General features: G+C 48.9%; 1 protein-coding gene across 3 annotated transcripts in view; it reads left to right on the forward strand.

The window, feature by feature from the left end:
- fam161a (FAM161 centrosomal protein A) overlaps positions 1-7,849 on the forward strand; it is a 58,468-nt gene extending 50,619 nt beyond the window's left edge. For 2 of the 3 annotated variants that reach the window (XM_038808856.1, XM_038808863.1), the window contains exons 6-7: positions 5,692-5,858; positions 7,435-7,849. In XM_038808856.1, coding sequence (XP_038664784.1) covers positions 5,692-5,858; positions 7,435-7,549 — 282 coding nt within the window. In that variant the 3' untranslated portion in view covers positions 7,550-7,849. The remainder of the gene's footprint in view (positions 1-5,691; positions 5,859-7,434) is intronic. The other variant, XM_038808872.1, reaches the window with a different exon arrangement.
- The last annotated feature ends 10,417 nt before the right edge of the window (positions 7,850-18,266 follow it).

Genomic DNA, 18,266 nt, shown 5'->3' on the forward strand with positions numbered 1-18,266 from the left:
TTTATCCTCCTGGATTCCCGGGTCTTCTGACACCCCGAAAATCGCCACCTCTGGACTCAGCACCACCCTTGTTTTTAACACCGTGGACATGACATCCGCAAACCCCTGCCAAAATCCCCTAAGCTTTGGACATGTCCAAAACATGTGGACATGGATCGCCGGTCCACCCACACATTTTGCGCACCTGTCCTCCACCCCAAAGAATCTGCTCATCCGGGCCACTGTCATGTGAGCCCGATGAACAACCTTAAATTGTATCAGACTGAGCCTGGTACATGTTGCGTACACGTTGACTCTACACAACGCGTCTGCCCAGAGACCATCCTCTATCTCACCTCCCAGCTCCTCCTTCCACTTGCACTTCAGCTCCTCGGTCTGCGTCTCCTCCGACCCCATAAGCTCCTTATAAATGTCCAAGATGCTCCCTTCTCCTACCCACCCTCTGGAAAATACCCTATCCTGAATCCCCCTTAGTGGTAGGAGCGGGAAGGTTGAAACCTGTTTACGAAGGAAGTCCCGCACCTGCAGATACCTGAATTTGTTTCCCCTCGCCAACCCAAACCTTTCCTCCAACGCCCTCGTACTCGGAAAGCTCCCCTGTATGAACATATCCCCCATCCTCTCAATCCCCACTCTCCGCTATAACCGGAACCCCCGTCCATACTCCCCGGGGCAAACCAGTGATTATCACAGATTGGGGCTCAGACTGATGCTCCCACATGCCGCCTCCGCCTGCCCCAAACACTTAGGGCCGCCACCACCACTGGACTGGTGGAGTACCGTGCCGGTGGGAACGGCAGAGGCGCAGTTACCAACGCCCCCAAACTGGTGCCCTTACATGAAGCCGCCTCCATATGCACCCATACCGACCCCTCCCCCACCACCCACTTCCTGATCATGGCTATATTAGCCGCCCAGTAATAGTTGCTAAAATTTTGCAGCGCCAGCCCGTCCTCTCCCCGACTCCACTCAAGCATGACCTTCCTTACTCATGGGGTCTTGCCGCCCAGACGAAGCCCATGATCACTCTGTTGACCTGCTTAAAAAAGGACCGCTGAATAAAGATGGGGAGACACTGAAATACAAATAGGAATCTCAGGAGGACCGTCATCTTCACCGTTTGCCCCCTCCCAGCTAGAGACAACAGAAGCGCGTCCCATCTCTGAAAATCGTCCTTCATTTGGTCCACCAGCCGGGCTAGATTCAATTTATGCAGCCGGTACCTTTCCCACGCCACTTGGATGCCTAGGTACCTAAAGCTTCCCTCTACTAACCTAAATGGCAGCTCTCCTAGTTGCCTTTCCTGTCCCCTCGCCTGGACCACAAACATCTCACTCTTTCCCATATTAAGCTTCAACCCCGAAAACCGGCCAAATTCCCCTAGAGTCCTCATGATTTCTTCCATCCCCTCTATTGGGTCCAAGACATAACAGAAGCAGGTCATCTGCTTAGAGCAAAATCCTGGGCTCCCCCCCACCCCCCCACCCCCCCCCCCCCCCCCCCCCCCCCCCCCCCCCCCCCCCCCCCCGGACCAGTCCTCTCCAGCCCCTCGAAGCTCTCGGAGCAATTGCCAATGGCTCTATAGCCAGAGCAAACAACAGTGGGGAGAGGGGGCATCCCTGTCTCGTCCCCCGGTGCAGTCTAAAATAGTCCGATGTTGTCCTATTCATTCGTACACTTGCCACAGGAACCTGATACAGTAACCTGACGCAGTCAATAAAGCCCCGCCCGAATCTGAACCATCCCAGTACCTCCCACAGATAATCCCATTCTACCCGATCAAAAGCCTTTTCTGCATCCATTGCGATCACTACCTCCACCACCCTACCTTCTGGGGGCATCATGATCACATTTAACAACCTTCTGACATTGGCCACCAATTGCCTGCCCTTAACAAACCCCATCTGGTCCTCCCCAATAACGTCCGGAACACAATCCTCGATCCTGGAGGACAAGATTTTGGCCAGCAGCTTGGCATCTACATTCAACAGGGAGATCGGCCTGTAGGACCCACACAGCTCCGTGTTCTTGTCCCGCTTAAGAATCAGCGAAATTGTTGCGTGTGACATCGTCGGGGGCAACACCCCTCTTTCCCTTGCCTCATTGAACATCCTCAACAACAGCGGTCCCAATATCCCCGAGAACGTTTTATAAAACTCCACTGGGTACCTGTCCGGACCCGGGGCTTTACCCGCCTGCATGGCCTTCAAGCCCTCCACTATCTCTGCCAGCTAGACTGGGGCCCCCAGCCCTTCTACCCGCTCCCTGTCCATCTTTGGGAAATTCAGCCCCTCCAAGAAGTTCCTCATCCCCTCCGGTCCCGTAGGGGGTTCCGACCTATACAGCCTGATGTGGAAATCCCGAAACGTCTTATTCACCCCTACTGAATCACCAACCAGGTTCCCATCTCCGTCCTTTACTTTCCCCATCTCCCTAGCTGCCTCCCTCTTCCTAACTTGCTGTGCAAACATTCTGCTGGCCTTCTCTCCGTGTTCATAGATCACCCCCCTCGCCTTTCTCAGCTGCTCCACCACCCTCCCTGTGGTCAGCAAGCTAAACTCTACCTGTAGCCTCTGCCGTTCCCTTAAAAGCCCTGCCTCTGGGGTCTCCACACACCTCCTATCAATCTGTAGTATCTCCTTTACCAGTCAGTCCATTCCTGTCTACCTTCTCGCTCTGGGCCCGGATCGAGATCAGCTCCCCCCTGACCACCGCCTTCAGTGCTTCCCACACCACCGCTGCTGAAATTTCCCCAGTGTCATTGACCTGCAGGTAGCTTTGAATACATTTTTTCAGCCGCTCGCACACCCCTTCATCCGCCAAAGGTCCCACATCCAACCTCCAGTGCGGGTGCTGGTTATTGTCTTTACTAACCTGCAGGTCAACCCAGTGCGCGCATGGTCTGAGATTGTAATCGCCGAGTACCCCGTGTCCACTACCCCAGCCATCAAGGCCCTGCTCAAAATAAAGAAATCAATCCAGGAATACACTTTATGCACGTGTGAGTAGAAGGAGAACTCCTTCACCCTCGGCTGCCCAAATCCCCATGGATCCACCACCCCCATCAGCTACATGAACCCTCTTAGTTCCTTTGCCATTGCTGGCACGCTGCCCGTTTTTGAGCTTGACCGGTCCAAGCCTATAACTAGGGGTCTATAACTGTGTTGAAGTCCCCTCCCATGACCAACCTGTGTGAGTCCAGGTCCGGTATCCTCCCAGCATCCTCTTTATAAACTCCACATCCTCCCAATTTGGCGCATACACATTTACTAATACCACCTGCATCCTCTCTAGCTTCCCACTGACCATAATGTACCGACCTCCTACGTCTGATACTATTCTACCCGCCTCAAACACCACCCGCTTATTGATCAGGATCGCGACCTCTCTAGTCTTTGAATCTAGACCCGAGTGAAAGACCTGACTGACCCAGCCTTTCCTCGGTCTAACCTGGTCCGTTACTCTAAGGTGCGTCTCCTGCAACATTACTACGTCCGCCCTTTTGACCGGCCCATTTAACCCTCGAACATTCCCGGTGATCAGCCAAGTTGGGGGGCTCATTGCCCCCCCCCCCCCCCCGCCGATCAGCCATCCCCTTTTTTAGGCCCGCCTCCAGCGCATGCTCCGCGCCTCTAACGGTCCATCGCCAGGCAGCCCCTGCCCCCAACCTTCTCTCTGTCCCTCAGCCCAAGTCCCTCCCTTGTCAGCAGAACATTCACCCCCCCCCCCCAGTAACAACACCCTGTAACCCAACCCCTTTACTAAACAAAACATATGCGCACCCCCCACTGCGCTTCCGAGAAATAGCTCACCCAGCTAGCTTGGTGGCCCCCATCCCCAGCGCCAGATAGTCTCCCGCCTATTGTTCCCCCCCCACCCTTCCCCCCCCCGCTCATACAAACTCCAACATGAAACAATCCCCACACAATTGCCCAACAGAAAAACACCAAAATCAAAGCAAACACACCTCCATCCTCCAACAGTGCAAATGAAAACCTTAACTCACTCAGCTCTACCTCTCGTTACAAATTAATGCAAACGGCATCACAAACATCTTCCATGAAACTCAAAACGAGAAACTTTTTACAAAAGCAGAGAAACAAAAAGAAAAAACAAATACATGAACGTTGCAGCCAAGTTCAAAAGTTCTCAATCCATCACCAGCCCTTTCTTTTTCGCAAAGTCCAACGAATCCTCAGGCGACTCGAAGTAGAAGTGCTGATCCTCATACGTGACCCAGAGACGGGCTGGTTATAACAGCCCAAACTTCACCTTTTTCTTAAAAAGGATCGCCCTGATCTGATTGAAGCCTGCTCTCCACCTGGCCAACTCCACACTCGGGTCCTGGTAAACCCGCAGGATGCTATTGTCCCACTTACAGCTCAGTGTCTGCTTGGTCCACTGTAGAATGCGCTCCTTATCCGAGTACCTGTGGAATCTCACCACCATTGCCATCGGGGGGTCTCCCATTCACGGCTTCCTCGCGAGTGCTCTGTGAGTCCTATCCACCTCCAAGGGCCGGGAGAATACCCCCATCCCCCAGCAGCTTCACAAACATGTTTGCGATGTATGCCCCGGCGTCTGTTCCTTCAGACTCCTCTGGGAGCCTGACGATTCTTAGGTTCTGCCGGCGGGACCTATTTTCTAGGTCCTCCGCCTTCTCCAGAAGCTTCTTTTGCTGGTCCCTCAGCATCCCCACCTCCAGCTCCACCGCAGTTTGATGTTCCTCCTGTTCAGCCAGCGCCTTCTCCACCTTCTGGATCGCCCGATCGTGGGCGTCCAATCTATGCTCCAACCGCTCAATCGACTCTTTTATCGGCTCCAAGCAGTCCCGTTTCTGCGTAGCAAAGCCATCCTGAATGACTTGCATCAGCTGCTCCATAGACTGCTGGGTCAGCAAGCCAGAGGTCCGGTCCTCCGCCATGCTGTCTTCTGTTGCAGCTACAGCCCAAGTCTTCTCTATCTTTTTGCTTCTGCCCTTACAAACACTTCTAGTCCTCTCCATGCACCGAAGTGGGAATTCAGTAAACAATTGCCACTAACATCCGTTTTACAATTCAAGTCCAGTAGGAAAACGGGGGAAAGGTCCAAAAGTCCGACCAGAGCGGGCGCCACCAAATGTACGACTTACTCCTTCATAGCCGCCACCGGAAGTCCATATTTTTATTTAATTAATAAGGACAAAACTCTATATTTGAAAATGACCAGAGAAAATATAGATGTGAAAGTTGCTAACATTCCAGATAATGTGTACTGCTGCTAGCGTATTTAACGTACCTGGATAAGGATATAGGGCTAAAAGATCTGAAATTCTTATAAAAAGAGAAGTATTAAAGGGTGAAAGACACATGGAATGTATATAACATTTATAAACTGTATTCCACTTTGCAAACCTTTTTCTATGACTAATCATAATTTTAGTTATGACTAATCAAATTTTATTTAATGGTAAACTGTGTAGGAGTTTAGGCTACCTTGTTGATGAAATCGTAGTACAGAGGATCTCTCAAAATAGGTGGTAAACATTACCATCTTAATTTACTATGCAGCTCAGATCTCGATAGTCAATATCTTATTTGGATATAATCTTGGCTGCCAACTGTACAATACTTAGTGTGAAGTTGAAAAAGCCAATTCTGTAAAATGTTAAATTGAAAGTCGTACTAAGCTGTTAAATGTTATTGTATCCAGAGGAATGCCAGAAGAGCAGCAGAGAGGTATTACACTGCAGCACTAAAAGAGCAGGGTTTAAGCGAAGATTTTGTTTCCAGAAAAGGTCACTCTGTTCCAGGCTTCATTTTCCATTCTAGTGATGAAGAGTCTGAAAAGAACGAAGACAACAGTGTAAATGAGGAAAGGTAACTCTTCTCTGTACTATGACAACTGATTTTTGTTTTTAATGTTCGAGAGGTTTTCAGTTACCCAGATTTAGAAAAATCTGTTAATTATATTTCAACAATTAACAGGAAATTCTGAATTTTGGATCTAGCTTCCTTAAATATTATTTAATAAGTTGAGACATCTGATGGCCAGGGTTATTTTAGGGTACCATGGTATTCTCCTTTTAATATTGCTAATAGAATTTTATTTCCATTGTTTTTGTGGCAAAATAAATGCAGTGAAAACATGGCCTGGGTCTTGTGTGAAATAATAATCATAGTGAGATTGCCACACTGGTGTAACTTTCCCACTTCTAGATGTTGTGCTGCATTTCTTGCTGGGTCATCTGAGCTTGGCTTCGCCAGAAATGGGGAACTCAGGATTCACCTGAGAACTCCAGTGCGGCGTTACAGAAATGGGGGAATGATGAGAGGCACACCCTTTTTCTGAATCTAGCTGCAATATGGTAAGTTTAACGGTCCAGTGCAAATAGATGAATGGGTGGAGTGGTAGGTGGGTGAAATAGCAGGTGGGTAGAGTGCTGGGTGGATGAAATAGTAGGTGGGTAGAGTGGCAGGTGGGTTGGTGGATAGTCGGGTCAGGAGGGGTGGTCAGGTCGGGGGCTAGTCAGGCCATATAGTGGGGAGGAGTTGTCGGGTGTTGGGGAAGGTAGTTGGACTGGGGTTAGTGAGGGGGGTGAGTCAGATGTGGGGTCGGGGCAGTATGAGTGATTGGGGGCAGTTCTGTAGTTACCTAGGAGTTAGACGAGGATTATTCTGTGTAATATTTCCTGGGTAACTATTCAGCTAAGTCCCACAGAACAGTCAGACATTGCAAAGTCTAGCTCAGATTCTGAGACACTCGCGGAGGGTACCGGGAAGCAGGGGAATTGCCCATCGGAAGTTCAAACTTTCCAGGCAATTCCCACAGAGCTCAGTGTATTGGGAATTCTGCAGGGTCCAGTCTCTGACAATCTGGAGACCAGAAGTTCTGGGCTGATGACATTTAACTCACTCACTGGTGGATGGTGAGGTCATGTATTGCTCTTAATTACAATTTAATTCAATAACATTTTATAGGGTTGGGTTTAATTCATTTCCCCTTCAATTTCATTAGTGTCTAAGATTAATGGTGAAACTTGATTACCAATTTTGGTTTCATCAAGCTTTTATGGAATTTCAACATACAGGGTATCTTCTTTTGCTGTAATCCTAGCCCAATTGCAGAATAATTTATTGTATAATCCACGTTATATTGATAACATCAATTTGGCTGTACCATATTATTTAAACAGAATAGACATCATTTTATTGGGTCAATATGAAGAGATAAATATACAAATCTTCTGCGCCCTACAGATCAGGGGGAAATAAAGAAATACGTTGCAGCTCATCTAGCTAACGTATTTGATTGAAGATTTGGTGTTTAGCAACTTGTAACTAAAAGCCAAATTTGTTCAGTGGTGAACATTTCTAATCAACATCAAGTTACTGTTAAGCATTAAGATTAGAACCATAGAGACTGTTTGTACAGGTTTAAAACTTTCTTCTTTAGTTCTCAAGAAGAAGCTGATGGATTTGAATCTGATGATGACCAAGATGATAGTGAGCACATTGAAGAATCAAGTGATATGGAGGAAAAGGAGTTCAAAGAATCTGAAGATGAGTGACTGGAAAGAAAATCTAAGAAATCTGAAGATTTGATAGAAACAGTTAACCGTATAAGAAAGATATATTTAATAATAATTATGGTTACTTTATTTCTCCTGGTGGATACTAATTTTACTGTTAAAAGATTAACTTTTTCAACATGACGAAACACTGGTAAATTTTGGTATTCATGGCAGAACACTGAAATGGATTAATTTTTGTTACTAATGTTAATTGCTTTTTAATAAGGCTCTGAAAAGTTTGTGTTGTGCATTCTCACCCACATAGCAGAAACCCAATTAATATTAATGTCAACTCTTTCTGATTGTGGAATTACTTCAAGCATTTTCTCAGTGTATCTGCTGAAATTAGTTTTATGCTGCATATCAGCAGGGAAAGACACTTGCATTAAGATGTAAACAGTTTTCTAAACATTTTGGTCAAATATTCAGGCTGTAAAAATTTTAAATGGCAGTGAAGGCATTCTCATCACTAATGGGCTAGTGCATCAGTTTGCAGAGGTAAATGTGAATGTATTTAAAATTGCTAGCCTATATTGCATCACAGCCCTGTGTACTGCAGAAAATATGTTAACTGCACTTATGAACTCCAAGTTCAGGAATTAATTAATTCGATTCCGTTCTTTTACATTACATTCTGATTAAAAATTAAGATTTTAAAAAGTCAAGTAGAAAGCAAATATCACCTACAGTAACAGAAAATTTATTGCAAATGTTATTAGTAAATATAAAGTCGCCATAGTCCCAGATGACCATAGTCTGCTTTTCCCTTTGAGGGGGGGTTGCTGCCTGGTAGTGATTTAATGGATGCAATCTACCAGCTGCATTGCACTCAAGCGAGAGGGGCGGCACTGTGGCACTGGTTAGTCCTGCTGCCTCACAGCTCCAGGTTCCCAGGTTCAATTCCGGCCTTGGGTGACTGTGTGGAGTTTGCACTTCCTCCCCGTGTCTGCATGAGTTTCTTCCGGGTGCTCTGGTTTCCTCCCACAGTCCAAAGATGTGCAGGTTAGGTGGAGTGGCCATGCTAAATTGTCCCTTCGAATTCAAAAGGTTGGGTCGGGTTCCTGGGTTACGGGGATAGGGTGGAAGCATGGACTTGGGTGGGATGCTCTTTCCAAGGACAGGTGCAGACTTGATGGGCTGAATGTCCTCCTTCTGCATTGTAAATTCTATGAATCTATGATTCTATGAGATCCCAGGAAAGGCCTCCTGTGGGCATCCCGGCAGCCGTCATGCCTTTGCGGAATATACCCAGGTTCCGTGAGATGTCAGAATCAGGATCTTGCCCAAAAGGAGCATAACCAAACGGCGAGCGCCTTAGGGTTTAAACTTACTTAGGCAAGCTCACTCGGGTCTACCAGCCTCCCCAGGGAGGCTGCAGCCGGGAGCCATTCAGCACAAGTCCACACAAATATGCACGAGGCGGGATGGCAGCCTGGGGGTCTCCCGGGCCATTGGAGGCCCCTGGGTGGTCTGGGATAGTGCAGGGTTACTCTCTGGCCCTCTCCTTGGAACATGGACATCTTGGTACTGCCCAGGTGGCACCTTTGCACTGCCACTCTGGTATTGCCAAGGTGCCTGGGTGGCACCACCAAGCTGGCAGGAGCACTGCCAAGGTGGCAGCGTTTGTGTGCCAGAGTAGCACTGACAAGGGTCAGAGCTTGAGGGGAGTTTGATGGATAGGGGGCTGCATGACAGGTAAATAGGGGCCTCTTGGAGGTTGAGGGTGACAGGTGGTGGTGCTGGAAGTGGGGGGCCTGAAGAGAGGGGCCCCAGGGACCCCATGGCGGGTGCTCTCACTTGGGGGGGGGGGGGTGTTATAGTACCGATGTGTATGTGAGGGTGGCATTGCCCGTGGGTGGGGGCTGTGCAGGACCCCATATCCAACGGCCGTCATTCATCGGCCTCCCCAGCAAGTGGTCATGCTGGCGCCAGTCAGTACACCTTTTGAAAACCGTGAACCTGGCGGAAGGGCTTCTGCAGGAAACGGAGGAGGTGAGTAGCTGTCTTTGCTCACAGGCAAAGAGTCCGAGGGCGCTGGTGCCCTCGGTGGGTGTAGGCACCATCCGGAGGGGTGGGCCGTCATGCCAACCCCTGGATCATGTGTACCCGTTCCTGGGGAAACCCTAGCCCCTACCCGTCTGCCCTACCTACCACCCATAACCACAACCGACTGCTGAGGGATTTGGCCGTGTGGCTAATAGGGAATTGGCAATAGTGGTTAAGTGAGTACTTCACACAACCCAAGAGGATTCTTGTGGGTGGGCGGGCCATATAGCATGTGGGAGTCATTGCCAGAATTCCAGTCACACCTGGACACTGCTTGAACACTGCGGGAGGCAACACCACAAACACAGCAACCAACATTCAAACGCCCAGGGGATGGGACACAACTCCAGGGACATGTCCACAGCCGAAGGGTGGGTGAGTGCTAAGGGGAGAGGGAGATGCATGGAGAGATAGAAGAAGGGTTCGGAGGTCACGCCACATTGCAGAAGAAAGTGACAGAACTTCATACTGTCACTTCCTTACCTCTACCTATCACCGCCAACGTCCCCCCTCACTCACTGCCCTCAGTGATCCTTGTTGATGTGCATTGCCTTCCAAGCTCTACTGCTATGTCTAGGTGTCCCCAGGGTGCACATCAGAGCTGGTGGCAGCCAGTTGTTTACCTCGTCCTGTGGCCTTCGATGCCCCTGGGGGCATCTTCTGGGGGCTCTTGGGCCAGAGGGCCCCAGTTCACTTGTCGATGGCACATGTACAGCTGTGCCGCCCTGTTCCATGTGCTGAATGCGAGGTACAGCCTCATCAGAGGGGCAGAACCCGGGGGAGCCACCATCCCCACTCCATGGGCAGGTCCGGGTTGGCACGCAGCACTCCCTCCTCCTGCTCAGTGCCCATTCGGCTGTGGGGTTCATCTCGGGAAGGAGGGGCAGCTGGTTTGAGCGCCTGCTGCCCTTGCATCATCTGGCTCTAGTTCCCCATGGTCCGCACCATCGTGTCGATGCCCTTGGCAATGCTCCTCAGTGACTGGGACATGCTCTACAGCTCCTCAGCAATGCCCACCTACGACTGGGACAAGTTCCACAGCACCTAAGCCATTTCCATCTGAGAGTGGGACATGTCTCGCAGAACCTCATCAACATCAGCCTGGTACTGGATCGCATTCCCTAGCAAGTCGGACATTCTGCCAAGACCCTCAGCCATGGCTATCATCGACTGCGCAATGCTTTGGACACCCTCACTAATGGTGCCGACGTTGTGCATTAGGCTCTCCACTGCGGTCGCCACCCTGGCAGTGTTGGCCTTGGTGCCACGCATTGCCGGTGGCATTTCCTGCACCCCTAACCTCTGGGACTCCTCCAGGCAGCTATGGACCTGCTGGAGTGTCACTGACATCTCTCTCTGAATGTCCTGGCTGCACCCTAACCTCTCCATCAGCTCCGGGTAACCCTGTACCAAAGGCTCAGCGTCGGGCTGGGACCCAGCTGAGTCCTGGGATCTCCGATTATTGTCTCACCTGAGGATTTCTTTCTCCTCCTGATGTGCATCAGTTGCGGTGTAGTGCTCACCAGATTGTGCCCTGGAAGCCTGATCACTAACATTTCCCACCGAGGTGCGTGTATCTAGAACATAGAACATTACAGCGCAGTACAGGCCCTTCGGCTCTCGATGTTGCGCCGACCTGTGAAACCACTCTAAAGCCCATCTACACTATTCCCTTATCATCCATATGTCTATCCAATGACCATTTGAATGCCCTTAGTGTTGGTGAGTCCACTACTGTTGCAGGCAGGGCATTCCACACCCTTACTACTCTCTGAGTAAAGAGCCTACCTCTGACATCTGTCCTGTATCTATCTCCCCTCAATCTAAAGCTATGTCCCCTCGTGCTAGACATCACCATCCGAGGAAAAAGGCTCTCGCTGTCCACCTTATCTAATCCTCTGATCATCTTGTATGCCTCAATTAAGTCACCTCTTAACCTTCTCTCTAACGAAAACAGCCTCAAATCCCTCATAAGATCTTCCCTCCATACCAGGCAACATTCTGGTAAATCTCCTCTGCACCCTTTCCAATGCTTCCACATCCTTCCTATAATGCGGCGACCAGAATTGCACGCAATACTTCAAATGCGGCCGCACCAGAGTTTTGTACAGCTGCAACATGACCTCATGGCTCCGAAACTCAATCCCTCTGCCAATAAAAGCTAACACTGTATGCCTTCTTAACAACCCTCTCGACCTGGGTGGCAACTTTCAGGGATCTATGTACATGGACACTGAGATCTCTCTGCTCATCCACACTACCAAGAATCTTACCATTAGCCCAGTACTCTGTCTTCCTGTTATTCCTTCCAAAATGAATCATTCACACTTTTCTGCATTTAACTCCATTCTGCCACCTCTCAGCCCAGCTCTGCAGCTTATCTATGTCCCTCTGTAACTTGTAACATCTTTCCGCACTGTACACAACTCCACCGAGTTTAGTGTCATCTGCAAATTTACTCACCCATCCTTCTACGCCCTACTCCAGGTCATTTATAAAAATGACAAACAGCAGTGACCCCAAAATTGATCCTTGTGGTACACCACTAGTAACTGGACTCCAGTCTGAACATTTCCCATCAACCACCACCCTTTGTCTTCTTCCAGCTAGCCAATTTCTGATCCAAACTGCTAAATCACCCTGAATCCCATGCCTCCGTATTTTCTGCAATAGCCTACCGTGGGGAACCTTATCAAAAGCTTTACTGAAATCCATATACACCACATCAACTGCTTTACCCTCATCCACCTGTTTGGTCACCTTCTCAAAGAACTCAATAAGGTTTGTGAGGCACGACCTACCCTTCACAAAACTGTGTTGACTATCTCTAATCAAATTATTCCTTTCCAGATGCACTGCTGGAGGGTGGGGATGACAGCTGTGACACATCAATCTCGTCTTCCTCCGAGGTATTATCCTGGGAGGTTGGAGAGTGGGCCAAACAGGATAGGCTGATGCCATCGGTTGGAGGACCTACGGGAGAATGGATATGTGGTCAGTGGGAGGGATGGGTCAGTTAGTAAGGCAATAACAATTCATGTGTGACAGGTCTTCCTGATGAGGCCTGGTAAATCCTCACATCTGCGGCTTCTGCCAACCTCTGCGTTGGTGACCGCTGTGTCCTCGGCCACCTCCAGGGCCCATTCCTCGAAGGCAGCAAAGATTCTTAAGTCCGGCATGCCTTGGCCAGTCTGGGCCTCTCCCAATGATTGTGGGAGAGCTTCTCCTCCGGAGACACAGAGAGGGGATCGTTAGCCACACGCATGGTTTACAGTGATGGGAAGGGTATGAAGGAAGGGTTGGGAGGGGGGTTGAAGGGAGAGGGGGGGTGAAGGGAGGTTTGGGGGCCACATTGAGAGCTGGGGAGGTGGATGCTCACGTGTGGGCAGAAAGGTCGGATGGGGCGGGGTTGGGGGGTGTTGGTGTCTAATCACCCGTGCTGCCCGGTGTAGGTAGTTGACCTTTTCAACGACACTGGAAGCTAGACCTGGTCACGCTCCCAGGGCTTACAGCCGCTACCTCGTCTCAGGCAGCACTGGCTGCCCTGTGGCTTACCCTCCAGGACACTCGGGGGCCAGGACATCCCTCCTGGCCTCCACCGCATCTCGGAGTCTGGTCAGGTCCGCATCGCTAAACCTTGGGGCTCAACCTTGTTAGTGGGGGCTGGCAAGCGTGGTCCTGGTGAATCAGCTGGCGAAGCCTTAATTGTGGCGAGAGGCCTGTGGGGCCTCATTAAGTGGACCAATTAATGTTAAATAGTGAGCTCGGGGCAGTTCCCGCTTGCTACCACACTTAGAATTTCCTGCCGGTCTGCCGGCGAGTTCCCCACCTACTCTTGTTTGGGTCCTGGGGAGTTTCTCACCGGGTTAGCCCACACTTAGAATTTCGCCACCAGACCGGTGGGAAACACCCTGAATAACCCACCACAAATTAACTTTGAAATGTTTCCGTTAAATTCCACCCAACCTGAGGATCACCACATCTCAGGTGAGGAGGGGCACGGTTGAGAAGGCTGGGCCTTCATGAATAACCTATGTTATTACTAGCTTGTTGTCAACCGCTATGAGTAAATTTGTTTTTGATTATGTATCTGCGACTCCTCAATTCATATGAATCTACCCTGAAGAATAATTACAAAAATAATTCAATTTTTTCCTTTTCGTAAAAGTAAAGACATGCTAAAATATAAGCCAAGAATTTCTGTCCTTCTTCCGCTGCGGCGTGTCCCGCACCATGGGGCCACAAAATTCTGACCATAGTGTTCAACAAAGAGTAAAATTTTCTTCCAAATGGAAAACAAAATTCAAGAAAACATTAGAGATTTACAATAAATGCTAGCATAGTCACCAATATCATGGATGGGCCCAAATCAACACATACTGGTGTACTTACTCCACTTAGGCCTCCTTCCCAAGATGGCCCATCAGAGATACTTTAGAAACATAGATACAAGATAAGGTATTCAGTCCCTCATCTGTTCTGCCATTCAGTTGCACCATGACAGATTTGTACCTCAATCCTCTTTACCTAACTTGATTCCGTATCCTTTGATATCCATTATTAGCAAGGTTCTATTGGCCTCTGCCTTGAAAGCTCTAACTGGCTTGACAAGCTCCAATTGTATTAATCTTCACAATTGTTTGGAGAGAGAGTTCCAGATTCTTTACCATACTTTGTGCAAAAATCTTTGCCAAAACCTTCCCATGATCGTGTTTGGAGGAGACTAAACTCTCTTCCTCCAATATTTATTTTCATCCAAAAAGGTCACTCTTCATAACAATTGTATCCAGTAACTCCTCGCCATTCATCAGTTTTGTTGGGTCTCAATTAAATGACAATATAAACGGGCCTATGCTATCAAACCCAGCTCCCATAAAATTACTGGAGGTGAAGAAAACATCACAAATATGAACATAGAACATAGAACATTACAGCACAGAACAGGCCCTTCGGCCCTCGATGTTGTGCCGAGCAATGATCACCCTACTTAAACCCACGTAACCTGTATACCCGTAACCCAACAATCCCCCCATTAACCTTACACTACGGGCAATTTAGCATGGCCAATCCACCTAACCCGCACATCTTTGGACTGTGGGAGGAAACCGGAGCACCTGGAGGAAACCCACGCACACACGGGGAGGACGTGCAGACTCCACACAGGCAGTGACCCAGCCGGGAATCGAACCTGGGACCCTGGAGCTGTGAAGCATTGATGCTAACCACCATGCTACCGTGAGGCCCGTGGTGATTGTTGAAGTAAGGAAAGATCCTTTAGAACTTCCATACAGCATCAAACCATATGGACCTCTTTGCATATCCAGTAGAACCCATTATACTGAATGTCAAGATATTTGATCAGATGACTTGCCCACCACGGAGTTGTAATTTGTGACAGGTGAACACCATTGCACAATACCTACACTTAAAATGGCCTATTATAAACTGAAACCAATCCTACACAATGGTGAGTTAGCATGGTCTTGAAAAATGCTTTTGGTCAATTTTGAAGACTTGCACTGATGCTGAAATCCATTTGAAGAGGTGACATTGATATCACAATTCTGCATCTGCAAATAATGAATCTGCAGATTCTTTGTTGGCACTTGAGTTTTGAACAAGCTGTTTGAAGTCCAAAGGGTTGAACACTTAAATGCAAATGACATATTACTAGTGGAAAGCACCTGAGATATTCAATACAAGTTTTAAAATTGAAAACCAGTATAAATCAGGTACAAAGAATAAGATTATTGGCAGTGTACCAACTGAACAATTCCTCAGCGGGCTTATATCAAGATGCAACTGGTATTGGCTGGGGAAGAATAGTTAAGATGACTAACAAGTTTCAGCTATGAAAAATACTGAATTGTTTAGAATTGTAGAAGACTGAAACACACTTAAATAATTGGTTAATGGGCAAGAAAATAATTTTGTGTGTGAGACAATGATTAAGACTGCTGCCAATCATGGAAGAAAAGGAATGAAGAGTGCATTGCAAATAAGACTTCAATTTGAATGGAATACGACTTGAATTAATCAGCATGACTGTGCCTGACACAAAGTTCTTAAATGGGTACATATTACGCAAATTTAGTTGAACAAATGAGTACAAATTCTTTATTTTGTATACTGCAATGTAGCTAGGAATTTGTCTCCAGTGAATCCAACCTTGAAATTCTTTATATGCAATACAGTAAAGGTAGCAAGATTATATTGCATTAACACGAGGGTTAAGTTACATAGAACATACAGTGCCATTCGGCCCATCAAGTCTGTTAAAGAATGTTCTCACCTTATCACTGTAGGATGAAAAGCTAATTATCCTTGGATTTGTCTGTCATTTTGCACAAACACATGTTGGGGAGGGAATTGAATCAATGTTTTTTCTAAAATGTATTTTACACTGCACTGCAATTTCTTCTTTAAAATATAGGCAAATTAGCATCTTATTGAAATATTTTAATATAGGAAATTGATGAGGAAAGAACGGTGAATTTGCTTTGAAACTAATTAAATCACTGAGGCATTGGTAAAGTACCTGGATGATATTTACAAAACAAACTATAGGATGTTCAGGGTGGTTCTTATTAATTAACTTAAGAATTATATGTGTAACATTGAACTTTTTGAACTAATGCATCTCCTAAATAAGTGAAGGGGTTACCAGCACATATCTTAGCCATGCTTTGTTAACTTGACATTATTACAAACTTCCAGTGACGACGGGCAGGACGCAGCCGCGCACTGGAGGGCTCCCACTCGGGAATAGGAATTTTGGAGTTTTAACGCCCGTTCCCAGGGGCAACGGAGGCTGAAAAGGCTGTAAGAAGTCACAGGGAGGAGAAATGTCCAAGTTTGGGAGAAAAACGGCCGTGAAAAAGGGGTTTAACGGAAGTCCGCCGGTGAGTGAAAAAGTCAGCGCAGGAACTGTAAGGAAAGCGGAGGCTGGAGCACCAAGGTGATGGCTGTGGAACTTGAAAAACAGTTGACAAAACACATGGAAGTGATGAAGAAGGAGATGGGGGCGGTATTGAAAGTGCTGGTGGCGGAGGCGATTGCCCCGTTGAGGACAGCGGTATCAAGCGCAGCGGCGGAGGTACGGGAGAAAGGTGAGACACTGAAGGAAGTGGAAGAGGTATTATCGCAGCACAGTGATCAACTCACCTTGATGGTGAAGGAGTTGCGGAGGTTGATAGAGACCAACAAATGTCTGTGAGTCAAACTGGAAGACCTGGAAAACAGATCTAGCCGACAGAATCTGAGGATTGTGGGTCTGCCCGAAGGGGTGGAAGGTCCGAGGCCGGCGGAGTATTTTGCCACGATGGTGTTGAAGCTGTTGGGGGAGGGGGACCATCCCTCCCGATATGAACTGGATCAGGCTCATCAGTTGTGGAGGCCTGTATCAAAGGCAAGTGAGCCGCCAAGAGTAGTAACTCTGTGTTTCCGTAGCGTGAAGGAGAAAGTCCTGTGCTGGGCAAAGCAGAAGCGGGAGATGCAGTGGGCTGGAGCTGGTATATGTATATACCAGGACTTTACGTTGGAGCTGGCGAGGAGGCGGGCTGACTTCAGCCGGGTGAAGAAGGCACTGTACATCAGCAAGGTGCAGTGCTGCATAGTATATCCAGCTAAGTTGAGGGTGACCTACAATTCCAAGGACTTTTATGTTGGGACGGCGGAAGTAGCAGAGGAGTTTGCGAAGGCAGAAGGACTGGCAGAATTGAGAATTGGTCGTGTACCGATGTGGCCTCATGTAACTTTATTTTTTCACTGCGTGTTGGTGTATGTACTAAATGAGTCGATGCTGTATATATTTGGACAAGGGAAGAGATGGGACTTTCATTTGCAATGATGGTTCTTTGGGGCTTGGGTGTGTATGCGGGGGTTGTGTGCTGAAGGGGATTTCTTGGTTTTCCTGGGACAGGCAAGGGGGAAGGAGACCTGGGCAGGGGCCTCCACGCTGGCCGGTTTAAGCTGGCCAGTGAACGCGAGTGAGATGGGGGGAGGGGCTGCAACCATCAGAGCCTGGTAGAACAGGTTTCTGTGAGTCTAGCTGGGGTGAAAAGTTGGGGGAAGGAGCCGAGCTTGGGGGGAGGAGTTTACAAGAGGAAGTGGAGGGGAATAGTCTGGGGGGGCGGTGTCAACAATTCATGGCCGAAATTCTCCGACCCCCAGCAGGGTCGGAGAATCGCCTGGGGCCGCCGAAAATCCCGCCCCCGCTGTGGCAGAGATTCTCCGCCACCCGGGAAGTGGCGGTGGCGGGAATCTCGCCACTCCGATCGGCGAGGCCCCTGCGGTGATTCTCCGGCCCGGATGGGCCGAAGTCCCGCCACTGGGAGGTCTCTCCCGCCGCCGAGGTTTGAACCACCTCTGTAACGGCGGGATCAGCGGCGCGAGCGGGCCCGGGGTCCTGGGGGGGGCGGGGGGGCGATCGAACCCCGGGGGGTGCCCCCACGGTGGCCTGGCCCGCGATCGGGGCCCCCCGCTCAGACTCCGGGCCAGTGCCCTGGGTGCACTCTTTGTCCGTCCGCGGTCCGTCACGCCGGGTAGGGGAGAATCCAGCCCCATGGGTGTCATTCACGGTACTCTTTTGGGGATTGGATGGCATTGAATATTGGGGGGGGGTTGGGGGGGTGGACTGTATAGGTCAATGGTGACCATAGGCGATTCC

This window comes from Scyliorhinus canicula, chromosome 1 (genome assembly GCF_902713615.1).
Source record: "Scyliorhinus canicula chromosome 1, sScyCan1.1, whole genome shotgun sequence".
In the NCBI taxonomy this organism is placed as follows: Eukaryota; Metazoa; Chordata; class Chondrichthyes; order Carcharhiniformes; family Scyliorhinidae; genus Scyliorhinus; species Scyliorhinus canicula.